This window comes from Nilaparvata lugens, chromosome X (assembly GCF_014356525.2).
Source record: "Nilaparvata lugens isolate BPH chromosome X, ASM1435652v1, whole genome shotgun sequence".
NCBI classification, from domain to species: domain Eukaryota; kingdom Metazoa; phylum Arthropoda; class Insecta; order Hemiptera; family Delphacidae; genus Nilaparvata; species Nilaparvata lugens.
In genome coordinates, this window is record NC_052518.1 from 99,495,845 (window position 1) to 99,515,617 (window position 19,773).

Here is a 19,773-nt window from a genome sequence, read left to right on the forward strand (position 1 = left end):
GTCAATACTTTTAATAAATTAACACTTAAAACACTTATTAACACTTTAATAAATTATAATAAATTAATACTTTTTAATAGATAGCTTGATACCTGAATTAATACTTGATCTAATCTTGAATATGAATTAATACTTTTTAAACTTGATAGCCTACCGCACAACTCTACTCTACTAACTCGAGACGGTTTTCATTAGCATAGTAGTGGTAGAGTAGAGTGACAAGCAGTGGTGGAGGAAGGCAAGTGGTAGAGTACAATCCCACGGTGTTATACCACTCTACTAAAAACTAGTACTCTACCATGAACGTTTTCATTGGGAGAGTTCACGAGATAGTTAGTACTTGCCCAGGGAGCTCTACTACTAACTCTACTGATGAAAACCAGGCTTCAAGCGACGTCTTGGGGCGATTTAGCACGAACAGTAGAACGATACTCAAGCTATGAACAGTTCACACCGAAATATATTTTCTAATTCTTCTTGTTTTGATCACAGTTTGAACTGTGGTCGAGTGTCATCGTTTAGCTCGAAGCGCAAGAACATTCGACGTGTATTATGCAATTAAAATGAAAATAATTCTAAGAGCGAGATTCTTTGTAAAACATTTTTGTTATGTAAAAGGGAGAATAAATTTCATTTTCATTTTTGTATTATGGAGCGTCAGCGAAGCGATTCTACGTCGTTTTGAAATGGAAAGATTAGTTAACATCAAGTGATACGTCTTTCAAAAGACGTCGCTCAAGCTACCTAGGCGGTCTAAAACGGTTCGCTAGTGCGTTACCAAGATATTTACCGTCGAAGAGTGTATGCATATTTTTTGGGAACCTCTGTGCCAGCTTTAATTTGTTTTGGAAAAACAATTCATTGGATTGATTTGGTTAAAATAAAATTAAAAATGTATAGTGACACCACAGTATAAAGCAGCTATGAACTTGAACAAAGCTGATCAGATTCAAGCTGGTGCATTATCATGAAAGTTGTTTATTATCCAATCTAATTAAAAAAGTTTAATTAACATTTTGTGTTAGAGAAATGAGACAGGGCCGCCGAAAACAATGGATGGACAGGAAGAAGTTCTAGAGACCCTTCAGTGGTCACCTATTGTTATTGAATTTCGACATTTTCGTGGTCTATTGTTAAGGTTTCCACTCCGAGCAATATATTGGAGGACCAGTGTGGTTACTTGAAGGCACTTTCAGCTGTAAACCAGTGGTAGCATACAGTGATTGGATAAACACACACATTACTATCGAAGATAAGTACAAATTTAGTCAAACGTACGTGGTGTGTAAAGCCCACGTCGATTTTTGGACGTACATTTGTTGGCCGTCCTTATAAATTCTACGAGATTGAATGGGACTTGACAAACACATGATACACATCATATGTTTGCCAAGTTGTGTTCAATCTAATAGAATTTGAAAGGACGACAAAAATCGTACATTCAATAAGTATCGAATTGTATGTAACTCAAGTTAGTCTGTATACAGCTTGTGAGCAAGTTGAGTTTCATCAAATGAACCATTGGGAATAATACAATAAATACAAGTGCTTGATCACTGATTTACATTCAATAATTGCAGAAAATACAAGTAACAGATGTAAGGTGCAAAGTAATAGATAAGTTGGTGCTACCAGCTAGAATTGCCTTCAAGAAAGCACACGGGGCCACTGATGAGAGCAATGAAGCGGAATCAGAGGACAATGAAGTATGCTAGTCGAGAGTTAGAGGATGCACCTTTTTGGAACAATAGCCCAGAGCACAGTTAGCGTGGCCCCGTCTCCTTTCTTTTACCCAACTTTTTAAAGCGGAATGAAAACATAATAATTGTTGTGACTAGAACTCTACCTCGAATCTCTCATCCTCGCAACGATAGATGTACTCTTCAAACTGTGTCTTCCTTGATGTAACGAAAGTGGACTCCTCAGACCAAGATGGGAAGGATACCCACGAATCATTCAATACTTCTCTGCAGAGCTGAGATCTTCCACTACATTTGGGATGAACGTAATCCTTTGGAACAGCGCAGTAGCTGGCGCCAAGACGTTTGCAAGTAGAGAAATCTGTAAAAAATTTCATTTCTAAATACAATCATTTTTCAATACTAATACAACATAGCAGTCTAAATTTTATGAATGATAGCTCAACCACTAAGGGTGGTTTGAATAAGAACTCCCTAGTTTTAGGCATAAATTTAATGTGTAAATTAATGAAAAACTACATCAACGAGTACATACAATGAAAGAGAGAACCTTCAAGTTTTGTTTAACATCAGTACGCTTCAACCTGGGATGGTGTATTAGCAACATAGCAGTCTAAATTAAATTTTATGAATGATAGCTCAACCACTAAGGGTGGTTTGAATAAGAACTCCCTAGTTTTAGGCATAAATTCAATGTGTAAATTAATGAAAAACTACATCAATGAAAGAGAGAACCTTCAAGTTTTGTTTAACATCAGTACACTTCAACCTGGGATCCATTTGTTGCCCTGCACACGTCGAGACGATATTCAAGTTCTCGCCATGTATTCACCAACATATCAGGTGTAACTGTCCCAACCGCCGTGACGATTCTTTCCCGTGAATGGTCTATGTCCCGGATTTTTTCACTCTTCACAACATTTTTATGTGTACACAAAAGAAAAAGTCCAGAGGGGTTTAGTCCGGGCTTCGTGGTGGCCAAGAGATTGGGCCAGCTCTCTCTATCCACCTTCCCGGCAAGCGAGTGTCTATAGTGAGGTCCACGTTATAATGACAGTATTTGTTAAACTTTGGTTTTGCTATCCTTGTCTATCATTTGACAAAGACGGTGGTACTATCCTTTTCTAGGTCCACAACGATGCCAATTATGTTTTTGACAGTGTAGAAATATAATTAATTAATGCAGAGAATCGGCATCGCTATTCTTCTATCTTTATCCACTGCCATTATAACGTGAACCGCGCGCACATGGCTACTGTAATGAGGAGGATGGCGCCCATCGTGTTGGAAAAACACAAAACTGCAGGGGGGCAAAACTTAGACACTTTCTGAATCAAACACCACAAACTAGAATAGTGTATATCACTTTTTAAATATTCTATGACACATTAAAACTAGGGAGTTCTTTTTCAAACATCCGGTAGTATTGTATAATAATAAAAGTGTTTGACAATATCAACTTGTGTTTTCATTATGGAAAAGTATCACAACATCATACACAACACAACTGAAAGGTTGAATGATAGCTGTTAGCTTTTTACTCTGTGTGGAGCGCTTTCGGACGCCATGTCCATCTTCAACACTAGTTGTCACTTCCTAAGAAGCTAATAGCTATTATTTATAAAATGTTTAGTTTAGTTTCATTTTCGTCATGTAACACTACATAATCAAGCAAATTTAGACTGCTATGGCGTATTTAAAGTATGGAAAAAGTGTACGAAACAAGCAGTTCGTGATGGAAAGTGAAATTGAAGAGTATCAATAGTTCTGTTGCCAATGAGAAATTATTCATTGTTGCCAATGCAGAAGCTTGGAAATTGTATGTAGAGCAACTTATCCAACCTACCAAGTTACTTGAAATAGAAGCTTGAGAACAATTCGATCAATTGAAAAAATATCTTTTCATAGCTGAAAATAGATGAAACAATGATTGATTGATAGCAGACTGTGAGATTTACGAATACGGAGAACAATACTCCCAAAAAATGTAAAAATATAATTTTCCGCACTGAAAAAATATTTCTCTTCAGAAGTGATACAGTCAGTTTGGCTGCAACCCACACTCTCATCCCACACCTCTAAGGGCCGGTTTCCGAGCTCGGGATTTAGCTAAGTCCTAGACTTTAAACAGCTGGAGTCAGAAAATTGGCTTTCTAAAACGGGGCGTAGTCGCATCTTTTATAACAGTAGTCGGAAGTAGTAATTGGAAACGTTTTTCCTTGACGAAATCAGACATTTCCTAAATAATTCAAAATAGCTGAAACTTTACACTATTTTCTCTTTATTTTATTTTGTGTTCAATTTTCTAGTTTTTCGAAATTTAATTCAAACGTGACTATGACATTGACTGCGACTACGCCCCATTTCGGATAGTCAATTTTCTGACTCCAGCTGTTTAAAGTCGAGGACTTAGCTAAATCCCGAGCTCAGAAACCGGCCCCAAGTGGTAAATTGCTATGCGCATATACCGTGAGACGCAGGGCACGAGCTACTATCTAACGGCACTGTAAATCGGTAGGCAAGTATCAGAGTAGTTTAGCCTGCGTCGCAGTGGAACCACCCATTAAAACATTCAGACCCGGTTGAACAACAGCCGGTTAAATTTCAACTGTGATTAATTTGACGAGAACCAATCAGAGAAGGCGTTTTTGAAAAGGCGGCTTCTCTGATTGGTTCTCGTGGAATTAATCACGGTTAAAATTTAACCGACTGTTGTGCAACAGGTACTAAGTCAACCCAGACGTGGCACTGCTGCAGTTCCGGCGGTACTTGGGCCGGTTAAGGCTCCGACGTATCCTCTAGTTTGTCTAAAAGTCTGGATAAATACTCGTGGTTCCCACTGGTGTACGTCTCCAAGGAAGGCGTTTGCACGTCCACCGAGCGGACGCCCAAGAAGAGACGCGAGCGTTTCGGGAAGAGAAACGAGCGATGGAAGGGGGGTTTCAACATACTATAGTGAGGTTCACGATATAATGGCAGTGTTTGATTAGCAATGGTATTGCTATCCTTGTCTATCATTCAACAAACCGGATAGCGCTATCTCTTTCTCGCTTTGCACTGTTGTCACATCGTCTTCTAACAATGTATAATTAATCAACAAAATAAAAAGGAAGAATATTTTATATTAGAGAATATATAATTTATTAAGACATTGGAGGAAAAACTAGGCTGAGCCTGTACTATCTCCAAAAATTGTGATATCATGTTAATGTTGTCTAAAAGTTAAGGTTATGTAATCACACACAGGTTCGTCACTTAATTTTTTGTCCAGGAATAATTATTTGAAAATTTTTAATTTTTAAGGTTCACGTAATAGGCCTACTCTAAATAAATCAAAGAATGTATCACAATAAATTAAAAACTAAATATCACAAAATATTTCATCTTAATTATGAAAATTCATTATGAAAACTATAGAAAAATACAATTTCTTGCTTAATAAAATATAATTGAATATTTCAAACGAGAATGAACAGTTAATATTACATTAATAAACCTGTATCAACTACCGTCTATAGAAGGCATTGACAAGACAGAGGTTCGGCAACGTTGTTCTCCTATCTTTCTCCTCTGCCATTATAACGTGGACCTCACTATAAAAAATAGTGCAATAGAATTTTATAGCATAAAACCTACTATGTTCCAAATTTCGTGAGAATCGTTTTCGAGATCCGGTGACATATAAACAGAAATTGCTCGTTTAATAGGATTCCTAACCCGCATATTGATAAATACCTGTGTCACTGTACTTTATTCTTATATTTCTAACCTGCACATTGTTAAATATTTGACCACAAAAGTAAAAGAGAACTAACCGATCTCCATAGCGAATTCACCGGGAGGTCTGTCCTGGCGATTAACAGAAGACATCATAGAGTTGTGACTATCGAGCGAATAGTCATTGCCAGACTGGGATGGATTGGAGGTGGATCCGGTTTCGCCAATGAAGCATTTGAACCATTGCAATAGATCCGGACTGCGACACAGGAACGGAGACACAAGACTCAACAGTTCCGCGCGAGATATCATGTTCTCATTGAACAGAACGAGACATCGTAAGAAGTTCTCGTAAATGTCAATGTTGCGCAAGGATTTGTGAACCTGCAACAACAAAACAATGTTAATGTCCATTCCATGTTGAAGTTCGCACAAAAGCAAATACTAATTAAAAATTACTGCTACATTTTTATAATCAATCTAAATAAAAATAGAACGTCTACATGAAAATGTGATTATACCGGGTGTTTCATAAAGAATGACCCAATTTCAAACAGTTATATTTATTTATAAAAATTGGTGTACACAAACCAACTTTACATCAAATTACTCACAGAAGTATCAAGTCATTATAAGTGTTCTATGTGATTTGAGGCTCGGACGACATCTAGACGGTAGCCAAATTCATCCCAGACTGTTCGCAAGATTTCTTCTCGGATTGTAGCTACTGCATCAGTTATCATGGTTTTCAGCTCCTCAATACCAGCAAGTGCTAAGGGAGGAACAACGTTAATGATCGAGTTTTTGTTCCTCCCTTAGCACTTGATATTGATGAGCTAAAAACAAGGATAACTGATGCAGTAGCTGCAGTCCGAGAAGACAGACATCTTGCGAGCAGTCTGGGATGAATTTGGCTACCGTCTAGATGTCGTCCGAGCCTCAAATCACATAGAACACTTATAATGACTTGATACTTCTGTGAGTAATTTGATGTAAAATTGGTTTGTGAACATAATTTTTTAAAATAAATATAACTGTTTAAAATTGGTCATTCTTTTTGAAACATATAGTTGATGAAATACCATGTTTTGACTGAATTTTATAATAGTATTGATAATATTTATTGTGAGATAATATGTATTGCAAATTTTTAGTGAGAAAAATGAAGAACCCAATACATAACCTATAAACTTGAGTGTTGATAGGAAATGACATTGGGTAATAGGGCATGGCAGAACATCCGAAAGGATCTCTCTGCCGATGAAAGCCATAAGAATTAATAAATAAAATTTATTTAGCAGGTGTCTCTGATTATCCATAATTAATTCATTGATACATTTCATTCAACTACATAGATATCAAAATCACTCAAAAGAGACGAACTCTACTTGAATGTGTGATGATTATATAGTTGAAATACCATGTTTTGACTGAATAATATGATAGTATTTATTATATTAATCAACAAGTTATTTATTGAGCAGGTTTCTTTGATTATCCATGATTAAATCCTATTGATAAATTTCATTCATAAATCCACCAAATTCAATTCAAAGCAAATTCAATAAATCTAGATTCGTACACAACAGTGACAGTGAAAATATAATTCCCATACGATCTAATGGTATTATTCATACTCGGTCGGCCGGGCTGAGTGTGAATAGTCCAATTAGAACTCATGGAAATCATGCTTTCACTGTTGTGTGAATCCAGCTTTAGAAACAATACATTGAAACTAATCTTCATTAAAATTAATCTTAAAGGGCTATTACTTGCAAACGATTCTAAAGAAACAACTTGACCAAGTAAGGTTTGGCTGCCTAGCAGTTGTTTTTAGCCTACGATTCTTGGGAATTGTTCATCGAATTGGCGCTAATCTAAGGGTACAACCACACTGAAAGCGGAGCGGAACGGAGCGGAGCGTGGCGAGGCGTTCTAGAGCGGAGCGTGGCGTGGCGTGGTCAGAGCGTTCATGATACACACATCAGGAGGCGTCTGAGCGTCAAGCGTCAAGGGCCTAGAAAATGGCGTTGTCCAAGTTTGCACGGACATTACTTTGTGAAAACAATTACTTAAAGTATTGGATTTTAGCTAAGCCTGCTAGGACAGAGTGGGTTAATGATATTAACTGGAATCATAGACTATTTGGCCAATATCACCATCTGTTTAATGTTTTGAGGGAACATTTGTCCCAATTTTTCAAGTACATGCGAATGTCAACTTCAACCTTTGATTACATTTTAACAAGAGTGAAGCCTGATTTGGAAAAACAAGACACTAATTGGAGGAATCCAATATCTGCTGAAGAAAAACTTGTATTTAAAAATTAATTACAAAGTTTAAAAGTTTGTGTTTCCTCAATGGTTCCAAATTTTTAAAAAATAACTCAATATTATTTATTACAAATGGTAATTGAGTGGAATATTTCTAATAAATTTATCAATTCAAGCCATCTAAATTCAAAATTTATAGTTTTCATGTTTATTTTGGACTAAAATTTTATAAAATTTGTACACGTGAAGTTCTAACCTTATCTTGGACTTTGTCACCTATACTGTTGGAAGAAAAATAGCACAAGGACTACCTTATTATTTTATCTACCAATGTTATTACATAAGTGTCATTTTTATTGTAAACAAATAAATAACACTAAAGTAACCATATTTCATAGAAATTTGAATGAAATGGATAAGAATAGCCTTACTTTTGATTTCAAAGTGCAATAGATGAATGTTCTCTTTTGAATAATCAAATAATAGATATCACAAGGGAATTCGGACAAACATTAAATTTAATGAACTAGATGGTAGTAGAAAATTTAGTAGAACAAGTCAATTATTATGTACAAGAGTAGGTTACTAGTATGTACATTAGTAGGGCACTCGCACTTTGACGCTCCGCTTGTAGACGCTCCAAAAAACAAACCAGCTTGTTCCAAAATTTGACGCCACGCTCCGCTCCGCGAGTAGACGCTTCCAGTGTTTTGCAGCTCATTACTTAACATGATATTGTTCATTACGCTCCTTAACACCACGCCACGCTCCGCTTTCAGTGTGGTTGTTTTCCCTAAGAGCTGACAATTCTAAACTCGTATTTAATGCGTAGATTGTTCAGTACAAGTTTCAGAAGATTATTCAGGTACTATGTAAAACTGCGAACAGAGGTATGCGCCACGAACACACGCCGTAAGTTCTCTACACAAAACTAGTGTAGCTTTGCCGTCCTATCTCCCAATGTTAATCAGTCTTTCCATTTCACACCAGCGAAGCGTAGATTTAATATGAGATTTGAAATGCGCGTGCTCGTGGCGCATAAGTCTGCACGCACCTCAAGATAAATCTACTTATTGAATGAAAAAGACTAAGAAATTGTCAAAAAACCTAAGTTTAAGTTTATCAGAGATTGACAATGGTGTAATAACCGAAATCGGTCTTTCTAAGTATCAATAAATCTGTGGTTTTTTGACAATTTCTTAGGGCCGGTTTCCGAGCTCGGGATTTAGCTAAGGTCTAGACTTTAACTGGCTTTAAACTCTGGAGTCAGAAAATTGGCTTTCCGAGTCAGAGCGTTAACGTAGTTGAGGACTTAAATAGACTCTGGAGTTTAGAGATCATATTAGATCCTGGAGTTTATAATTTCGCTTACTGAGTGAAGGTCTTATAAGTCCAGGACTTAAATTAGATTCTCGCCTCTTTCCGAGTCAAGGATTTATTAAAAATCGTTAAGTCCAGGACTTAAAACAGCGTGATTTCAAACCCTCGACTGGGGTAGGGTTTAAATTCAAGTTCTAGACTTAACTGAGCAAACACAATTCAGTTATTGTTTTGGAGTAGATAAAAAGCCAAATAGATATCATGGAATACCTAAATTATTTGGATTAGTCCATCTAAATTCATAATTTATAGTTTGCAATTTCATTTTGGAATAAAATTGTATCAGAAATATGCGTAAAAAACTAACCTCATTTTACGACTGTGACATAACCTAAAAATGTCCAAGGAAAATAATACAAGGATTGCCTTGGAATGGCCATCATCACATCTCCCAATGTGAATATTATTAATCAAAGGCATATTCAACATAACAATAATAAATTATTATTCCAGTTTTTTTTCAAAACATACAAAATTTTTTATTCCAAAATCAATGGCAAGGATCAATGATAAATAATAGCATAACGTAAAATGAAATCCTTATTTTTTATTCATATTTCAAAAGGTTAGGTTTTGCTTGAATTTATAGATCTACACAATACAAAGAAATTGAAACGTATTTTCACAAATTAATTGTGACAAAACAGTTTGGAGAGCTTTTGAATTATCCCGCTGCAATCAGCTGTTTTGCTATAGGCCTAATGCCAACAATACAACAGCAAAATATTGAGAATTTCCCTCATGTTTACTGCGTTAAAGTCCTGGACTCAAATAAGTCGAGAACTCAATAGACCACGGAGTTTAGAACATAAACCCGTGACTCAGAAAGTTGATTTAGACCCGAGAGCTTATTTTAGTCCTGGACTCTGTAAGTCCAGAACTTATAGATCCCGAGCTTGGAAACGGCCCTTAGTCTTTTTCATTCAATATGAATAATTACCACAATATCAACTTCTCAACTACACAAAAAGTCAATCTACTTACATGAAAACTATCTGGATGTAATCTAAGTTCTATATAATATGATAGTTTTACCTTGATACCTTGGAAATGGGAATAGTTTTGAAATCTTACTTTGTCGAAGAATGCATAATCAGAAAGAGCTCCATACTTCCCAGCATCAGATGCGGGAACTTCGCGGCTTGAGCTGACTGCACTCAACTTTTGCTTCTTTGGTTGAGACTGATGGTGCATTTGCTGCAGACCCGATGGGCCGGCGAATGAAGACGGCGACCTTTTCATGGGAGCTGAAAACAAACCAATCGATAATTGCAAAATATTTAAAATATATATACACAAATATTCAATTATAACAAAACTAATATAGCTAGCAGGAACCTGTGATTAGCACCTGGGAAAGTGTGGTGTTGTAAAATGCAATCTCCTTATGTCCAGGAAACATAAAAAATATAATAATTGACCGAACGTAGTAAGGTCTATGTTTCAACTCGATTTGCTTTTGTCTCTCTGTATGAAACGCGATTACGGCCAAACGCGTTGATAGAATTCGATGAGATTTGGCAGGAATATTCCTTTTTCAACTGCGCGTCGATGTATACACAAGGTTTTTTTGAAATTTTGCATTTTAAGGATAAATATCAAGAGAAAAGGAATTCCTCAATACTCTGATATCACTATATATATATCATCTACTTTGAAGATAGGATCAATCAGACTATAGAATTATTCATAATCAATCAGCTGACAAATGGATTATTCATTCCATGCATTACACAGATGTCTGAACGTGTTTATTTCTATAAGGTAGGGTTTCAATATTTTTTTATGATGCGTGCCCATCAGTATCAATATTCTCAAATTTAATAAGTAATTAATTTTTTTAATATATTTTTATTTATTTAAAGTTGGACCTTTGAGGATCAGGCCAAGGGACAATTTCAAGGTAAAGTTAAGATAATATAGTTCATTGTACATTCTTTTTCCAGACCTATAATTTTACAAAATAATTTGTTTTTATTTCAAGAACCTGAACGACCACACATCAGCAAGCGTGTAGACCTTATTATTGATTATTATAATCAAAAATCTTGATTGTTGGTTATAGTTGTAATCTTTCCTTTAGCTCAATTATATATACTTTCCGCTTCGCACCGTTTCACATTTCAATATTCATATCAAATAGATAATTTTTTGCTGTTTATTAAAAACCGGAACAACCACTTTCTTTTGTTTTCACACCAATTACACACTAAAAAATCAAGAAAAATGAATTTGTATGACTTGGATACAGACCTGGGCCTTGATTGGAGAGGCCTGAAGGTCCCGGAGCGCTATTGGCATGACTGCTACTCTGCGCACTGAACTTGGGTCCAGAGGGACCAGCACTGCTCGGGGACGGAGTGGAACTAGTGCTCGGAAACGGGGCGGACATCTTCAGACCCAACGGCTTAGCACTCCTTGGTGGAGGAGGATGATCGGCACTCATAACCTTACTCTGCTAAACAATCAACATAAAAACATTGGTTATTTATTTATTTTTTGTGTAGTTGAGAAGTTGATATTGTAAGAAAATAAGTTGATATAAAAAAATACTAAGAAATTGTCAAAAACCACAGATTTATTGATACTTAGAAAGACCGGTTTCGGTTGTTACACCATTGTCAATCTCTGATAAACTAAAACTAAATACAATTCTGCAGCTCTTGTATTTACTTTTAGTTTATCAGAGATTGACAATGGTGTAACAACCGAAACCGGTCTTTCTAAGAATCAATAAATCTGTGATTTTTGACAATTTCTTATTATTTTTATTTGAAGCTACGTTTACACTATGTAGCTGGAGAGCTATATAAAATTTGAGCTACATATAGCTCTGCTAGATGTAGCTCTGCTATAAGTATATTTAACACTAATTTTATCTAGCAGAGCTATATGTAGCTCTGCTACATGTCAATTTTTGTTTATAGCAGAGCTAGATGTAGCTGCTCTGTCCTTGAAGGAAGGCTGCCGCAGCTGTTTACTGCTGTTTGCAGCTGTTTAGTGACTGCTGGGTTTACACCAGATATACTGTACTCATTTGTTGTCAGAGTGCTAGTAGGTTACTGCGCATTGCGAGCATTTATTATCGATTCTGAATTTGACTGGAATAGAGACAAAATTATCCAATATATTTTTCTTTTTCCCAGACTAGGCACTAAACAACTGCAAACAGCAGTAAACAGCTGCGGCAGCCTTCCTTCAAGGACAGAGCAGCTACATCTAGCTCTGTTAGCAGAGCTATATGTAGCAGTGCTACATATAGCTCAGATTCTTTTTGATGTTTACAGAAAATTTTGGTAAAAATAAACTTTATACTCGTGATATTTTTCCAAGTTATTTTAGATTTTTAAATCATCAAGCTAACAAAATGAAAAAGTTTTCCCAGGAAAACATTTTTTTCTGATCATTACTTTTTGAGATATGAGCGCCTGAAGTTTGAATTTTTGGGACAGAACATTTCAAATTCGGTAAGAGATAAATCCATAATATTTAGAGGATAGATTCTTCATGGTATTGTTGATCTAGTAAAACCAAAAAATTCTGAAAATATCAATTTTAAGATGGTTATCCAATTTACTAAAAATAACTTTTAGTTGAGCTATTTTTGGTAAATTGAATAACTTTTTCAAAAATTGATATTTTCAGATTTTTTTTGTTTTACTAGATCAACAATACCATGAAGAATCCATCCTCTAAATCTCAAGGATTTATCTCTTACCGAATTTGAAATGTTCAGTCCCAAAAATTCAAACTTCAGACGCTCATATCTCAAAAGGTAATGATCGGAAAAAAATGTTTTCCTGAGAAAACTTTTTCATTTTCATAGCTTGATGATATACAAATCGAAAAATTTAGAAAATTATCACGAGTAGAAAGTTAATTTTTAGCCTTTACACAGCCTTAACGTGGAACTACTAGTAATATATTAATAGGCTATCAAACCGATAGAAATGTTGTTCATTTTTTCTTTTCTGTTCTATCTGAGGTTAAATTATTTTTGTATCATAATTTGCAATTTTCCAGTGGTTTTTCATTGTTATTGATGGTTAATTTTATGTTATAAACTGCAGTCAAACAGCTGTTTTCCGCTTGAAGCCTTTGGCCAGAAACACAAAAAACTTGTATAGCTTAGCCAGGACCCCTTAACATGTGCATCAACCCCTCAAACGGTGATAGAGTGGCTGGGATGGTAGGAATGTAGGGGTGAGAATATCTCTCTCACACATCTTCCCCTCTCTCTCTACATGCATAGGGCCAGTGTAGAGAATGTTAGAAGTGAGGATACTGGGTGCCGAGAACAAACTGACCAAACTTTCACGTCCACCCTAAAAAAATCCCATGGGTAGGGGTCAAAGGATTTATGTTATACAGATCTCACCGACTCTACAAACATGTCTGTACAATTTTCACTGGAATAACTTTTTTTGAATTTGATTAATTATTCACATGTTTTGGATTTAAAGCCAATAATTATCAAGTGATCACAAAACATTTGTAAAGGTGCGTACAGATATACGCGCCGCGAACATGAGCAATTCACTTTTAATCAGCTGACTATATCTGTATTTTTACAGAAACGGTAAGATATAGATATAATAAGCTTGGTATCAGCTGATTAAAAGTGAATTGCTCATGTTCGCGGCGCGTAAATCTGTACGCACCTTTATGTTTGAAGCCATTTGTCGTGAATAATAAAAACCTTATGAATCACTTCTTTTAATTTGTTTCATTATTCACATGCTTCAGGTTTAAACCCATTTTCAAGTGATTCACTAAACATTTGTAATTTTTGAAGCCATTTGTCGTGAATAATAAAAACCCTTTGAATCACTTTTTATAATTTGTTTTATTATTCACATGTTTCAGGCTTGAACCCATTTTCAAGTGATTCACTAAACATTTGTGTTTTTTGAAGCCAATGTCATGATGAATAATAAAAAACATATGTTAATAAAAGGGTACTTTAATATATGATTTTCAATTTTTATGTCTGTACAAACATGTTCTACTGATAGTTAGTGGCTAGCCTTAGGGCTAAGCCACACGAGTCGGTTTTTGAGACGATTGGGCAGGGCAGGAAGCTTTCGGATTGGCTTATTATCAGCTGATTAACGAACGCCAACCCAATCAGCCAATCGGAGAACTTCCTGCCCTGGCCACTCGTCTGAAAAACACCTCAAGTGGCTTGGCCCTTAGTGGCTGTGGGTGGGTGGCTTTGACGTAGGTCTGCAGGTGGAAAATCAATAAATAATGACAGCGGCACGGGTCGCTGAGAACGGGTAACGTCCGGTAACGGTCATCGTAATGGTAACTGGTAACATCGTAAATGGTAACATCGTAAATGGGAAGTGTTTATTTTGCTGTGTTCCATTCTCTTCTTTCATACGGTGTTATATTTTGGGGCAATTCAACTCATGCAATACATATATTTAGGATTCAAAAGTGGGCAGTTAGAGTGATGGTGGGTGAATCTATTAGAGCAAGTTGTAGAGATTATTTCAAAGAGTTAAAGATTCTCCCACTACCAGGTGTATATATTTTAGAGGCTCTTTGTTTTATTGATAGGAATAAAGATAGGTTCAATAAAGGAGAGTTGTTCCACTCATACAATACCAGATATAGACAAAACCTCAGAGACGACATTCATCGAACTGGTATGTATGAGAGGGGGGTAAAGAGTGCAGGAATTCGGCTTTATAATTCATTGCCAACACGCATAAAAGCTCTTACAGGTGAAAATTTCAGAATTAAGGTGAGGGAGGAGTTGTTGCAGGTTTGTCCTTATTCCAGTGAGGAATTCTTTTTGCATTATAGAAAGCAAAGATTGACGACTTAGATTATAATTGACAAATCCTTATACCCCTTTCATAGGTGGTCAGTGGGATGAAAAAAAAATGAAAAAATGAGTTCCCGGTAACGCTGTACTAAATAAGCAATAGTAACATAACCTAAAAATAAATGTTTATTGATGTTTAAAAGTTGAAAAGGTAGGTGAGAACATTAAGAGCCGGTTTCCGAGCTCGGGATTTGACCAAGTTCTAGACTTTAAACAGCTGGAGTCAGAAAATTGGCTTTCCGAAACGGGGCGTAGTCGTAGACATTGTCATAGTCACGTTTGAATTAGATTTCAAAAAACTAGAAAAACAAACACAAAATAAAATAAAGAGAAAATAGTGTGAAGTTTCAGCTATTTTGAATTATTTAGAAATGTTTAATTTCGACAAGGAAAAACGTTTCCAATTATAGAAATGAGAAAATAAAAACTGCGACTACTGTTAAAAAACCTGCGACTACGCCCCGTTTTGGAAACCTAATTTTCTTACTCCAGCTGTTTAAAGTCTAGAACTTAGCTAAATCCCGAGCTCGGAAACCGGCCCCAATTTTTGCTTTTAAATGACCAGATGTTGATATTATTTGAAGAGTACACAGATTAGAAGAGAACACAGATTACACGCATATCTGCTCCAAGATACGCCTGTTACACTACTCAGTAGCCGTTATCGGAGAACGGAACTGATACCAACAAAACGTTATCTGCGCATCACGTTGCTGTGTTCGCTCCAGATCTCCTAGAGAAATCAACTATACGAGTTTGAGGTTAGGGTTTTGTGTTAACGACTCTTTGTTGTTCATTTCTTCGCTGCTTTACTTGAGTTCAACTAATTTTTGTATCAGTATCACTTGTAATTTACCAGTGGTTTGAGCTGGATTTCCAAACACCAATGACAGTTAAAAGTGACAGGTACAGAGGAAATATTAAATCTCAAAGTTCAAATAGGATTATTCATACTCGGGTGGGTGGGAACAGTCCAATCAGAACGCATATAACATTTTCACTTTGCCGACCACTTTCTTTGTTACTGGTGCGTGGGAATCCATCTTTGATGGTTTATTTCTTTTGGGAAAGTGTTCGTTGTATCGACTGGAAAAACGTTGCTAGAGACCAGCCTAACAGGTAGACAAATTGCGTCAATCTTCAAGAGTTGAAATTGAAATTGAAATTTATACACCAAATAAATAATTTACAGGCATTTCTTCAATCACAAAATAATAAAGTTAACAAAAGTACAAAAGTTTAGTTGTATATAGTACAATATAATTAAGAAGATCATTTGATAATATTAAGCAAAGTAATAATACAATTTTCTCTCTACTGGCAAAAGTAACACTTGAGCGCCTGTAGTGAGTTCAATTAAAAAGTAATTATATAATAGTATGTAAGTACATGTACAAGAACAAAAGAGTACAAGTTGAAAAAGCTAAGTTGTTATTAAACAAAATTAACAGATAGAATAAAAATAATATAAGAATAGAACGAACATTGGCAACAAAGTAATCAAGTAATATTGAAATAGATGTTATAGCGTGTTGTATGTTGAATATATTTTATAGTTATAGCGTTAATTCATAATTCTGCCAGCCAGCCTCAATTCATTCTATTCATGTAGACAAGGATAGCAACACCAATGTTAATCAAATACTGCCATTATAACGTGGACCTCACTATGGCACACTGGATGATTTAATTACTTTATTTATTCATTACATTAACCAATGCACAAATCAAATGCATGATTAGAAAAGAACCAACAGGCCTAGCCCAAAACTGTTCCCTTTCCGAATTTTGATAGTAGTAAGCCAATGTCTAAAAGGTAGGTTAGGTAGGTAGGTAGCTCTACTTTCAATCAAATTCCGAGTCCAGAAATACACAAACAAAAATTTAGAATTTAATTAGATTGAAAACAGAAAAGAATTAAAATATTGCACCAAACTGTAAACTGTATTCTAGCATTAATTATCAAATGTTAATCAAATACTGCCATTATAACGTGGACCTCACTATAGCACACTAGTGAATTATTCAGACCGTATAATTACTTTATTATGATGTATTTTTAGCATTCATTATGGGAAACATAATAATTTTGCAATCCCTATTATTTGTTTCTTATTAAAAAATCTCCATCACTATACTTGATTTTTTCTTTATATTATTCAGATTATAGAATGGTATCAACAGTTTAGTACAGTATATATTAGCTACATTATATTTTACAACATATACTATATTTATTTTCAAAACTAATCAGAAATTTGTAGACGCAGTAATTTTGTTAATTCAACATGAAGTCTTCAACAGCTAATCTATAATATTGAATGAAACGACTTGAACATAGTAAACATAGTTTTGAACTTGTGATATATTGAAAAATCTGAAAACTAGTCTCTGTTGTTACAGTGGATAAATTGTGTTTATAACGGCATGAACATAGATATATCTCAATAATTGACATCTCATAATGAAGTCATCATTGATGCAATAGGAATAAATAATAAATTGTCTTTTTTACTTTAGGGCTACTTTTGAATATAAATAAAAATATAAATCTGAGTACCCAATTAAAATTATTTCGTCACGACATGTTTTGGCTACTAATGCCATTTTCAAGTCAAATAATATTGAATGAATGATTGTTTGCAAAGTGAGAGAAATTTCACTCAAGTACAAGCAGGAGCCGATTAATTTTTCAAGCAGATACATACACCCATTCAGAAACTACCAAAATAATATTAAAGTAGGACTCAAATACTGGACTGAGGCACAAAATTTTCCCTACAGTTACGGTTAACAAATTTCCTAAAGTATAATAGAACTATTAATGGGATTGATTTTATTTTTATGGATCATTGCTGATAGCTAGATAATGGTAATTAATATTGCCTACGGGATGAACCAACAAGTAACACAGGGACAAAATCAATTAAATATTAGGATATGGATGGATTAGAGTGAGAATTAGATTAGATTTCTTTATTCATGTAAGTTATATAAGTTATAATATTTGCTGGCTTATACGCGTAGACTAATTCACAAAATGATCAATTATTAAGCAGAATAAAGATTGAATGCAATTTGAATTTTGATAATTTATTTTAATAAACTGATAAAGTATTCAAATCAAATCAATTAATTTTTCCACATTGCATTACAAAAAAAATGTAAAATTCATAAATTCAATTATAAATAGAATACATCAATTGAAATAGAAAATGATACATTATTACATTAATGCTAGTACATAGATGGCGTGGAATTCCCCCAAGAGGACTATACGTCTGTGAATGGGGGAGAGTTCAATTAGGGCTATTTGAATTGTTTAATTATTATTACAGAAATAACTAATACGGTCTTCATACTATTTTATATAAACACAACTTATTTCGATATTGAGAGCTCGATTCTTTTCATGAGAATTGAAAAATTGGAAATTCTCAAGAATCTGGATTTTTAGAATAATGTGACGAATAATATTCGAATGGAACAATAGAGGCCATATGGTTAACGTACGGGTGAGAGAAAAAGAGAGATGTAATAAAAGTGACAAGGAGAGTCATGCATTTTGTCAATGCACTCTCTAAACAAACGATAAGAGAGATACTTAGAGATTAGGCCGGGATTCGCTTGGTGAGGCGTAAACACAGCATCTCAAGTACTCTAATGTGGAATGCCTGCTTAGTCATTGCCAACCAAATTCAGATGATAATCTTCCACGAAAAAACTATTGGAATAGATCTCACAGTAAATAGAGGAAGCGAGTGCATTCGACCTGACTCAAGAAAGCATAAACACAAAGATTGTGCGTGGATAATAAATGGGTAGAATGATGAGAAATGAGAGATGGATAGGTTCCCAACCATCTGCATTTAGGCGATATTATATTCGAAAAATTTCATGACTAAATACTCATTAAAAATCTATCAAAATTACGGAAATGGAATGGAATATTAGACGCAATAGATTCACCTAATTTTCTACCCAACTCATATTATCTTCTAATATTTTAATAGGGATATAAGGATTTTAATATAGCTACTTGAATGTTCATATATAAAAATCATTAGTACCCTTGTTAATTTTCAACACTATTAGTTTCGGCATACATCCCATTCTTAAGTGGCAAAATAAATAAATAATTTGTAGAAAACAAATACTAACTTTTTAACAGCTGGCTCATTTTATATTTATAATGTAATATATTGGGTTATGATTCACATATGATTAGTTTCGGCATAAATCCCATTCTCAAATGTCAAAATAAATTATTAATTTGTAGTAAACAATAATATTAACTTTCTTAACAGCTCATTTTTTATTTTCAATGTCGAATACAGGGTTATGATTCACATATGATAAGTATTAAACGATTTTAGCAACTGGCTTTTTTAGTTTTGAGAAATTATCTCATTATCTTCTGTGACAACATATTATATTAATCAGATATCAAACATACATAAAAAATACTTGTATCTAGTTTTTCTTAGCCAAGCACAGGTGACGAGAGACGTTTTTCTATGGTTGCAAGTAGTATGGGTTATTGTCGTGCAGTGGATATCTTATCGAGAATATGATTGGACAGTCAGCTAGCATAGATCAAAGCTACCGTTGAATTTAGATAATTTAAAATAATAACAAATTTAAATAATAAAGAGATACTACATTATTTGTCCCTGACATTATAGGTCTTGATAGAGGGACTTTCTGTTCTAAGATCCTTCCACTAAAATCCTCTCAATACCAAAAGATTTTTAACCAGATCACTCCCGTGTTATCGGATGGGCACGTTAAACTGTCGGTCCCGGCTGAAGTATGACAGTCGTAAGGCTCATTGACGGCTTAAATTATATATTCAGGCGGTGGGACC

The 19,773-nt window shown here is 34.8% G+C and overlaps 1 protein-coding gene across 3 annotated transcripts in view; it reads right to left on the reverse strand.

Annotated features, from left to right (window-relative positions):
* The window catches only part of LOC111043246 (paired amphipathic helix protein Sin3b), a 110,309-nt gene that overhangs the window by 56,707 nt on the left and 33,829 nt on the right, over window positions 1-19,773 (reverse strand). For 2 of the 3 annotated variants that reach the window (XM_022328150.2, XM_022328151.2), the window contains exons 10-13: window positions 11,324-11,528; window positions 10,145-10,317; window positions 5,516-5,801; window positions 1,847-2,061 (exon numbers count right to left, since the gene is read on the reverse strand). In XM_022328150.2, coding sequence (XP_022183842.2) covers window positions 1,847-2,061; window positions 5,516-5,801; window positions 10,145-10,317; window positions 11,324-11,528 — 879 coding nt within the window. The remainder of the gene's footprint in view (window positions 1-1,846; window positions 2,062-5,515; window positions 5,802-10,144; window positions 10,318-11,323; window positions 11,529-19,773) is intronic. The other variant, XM_039442805.1, reaches the window with a different exon arrangement.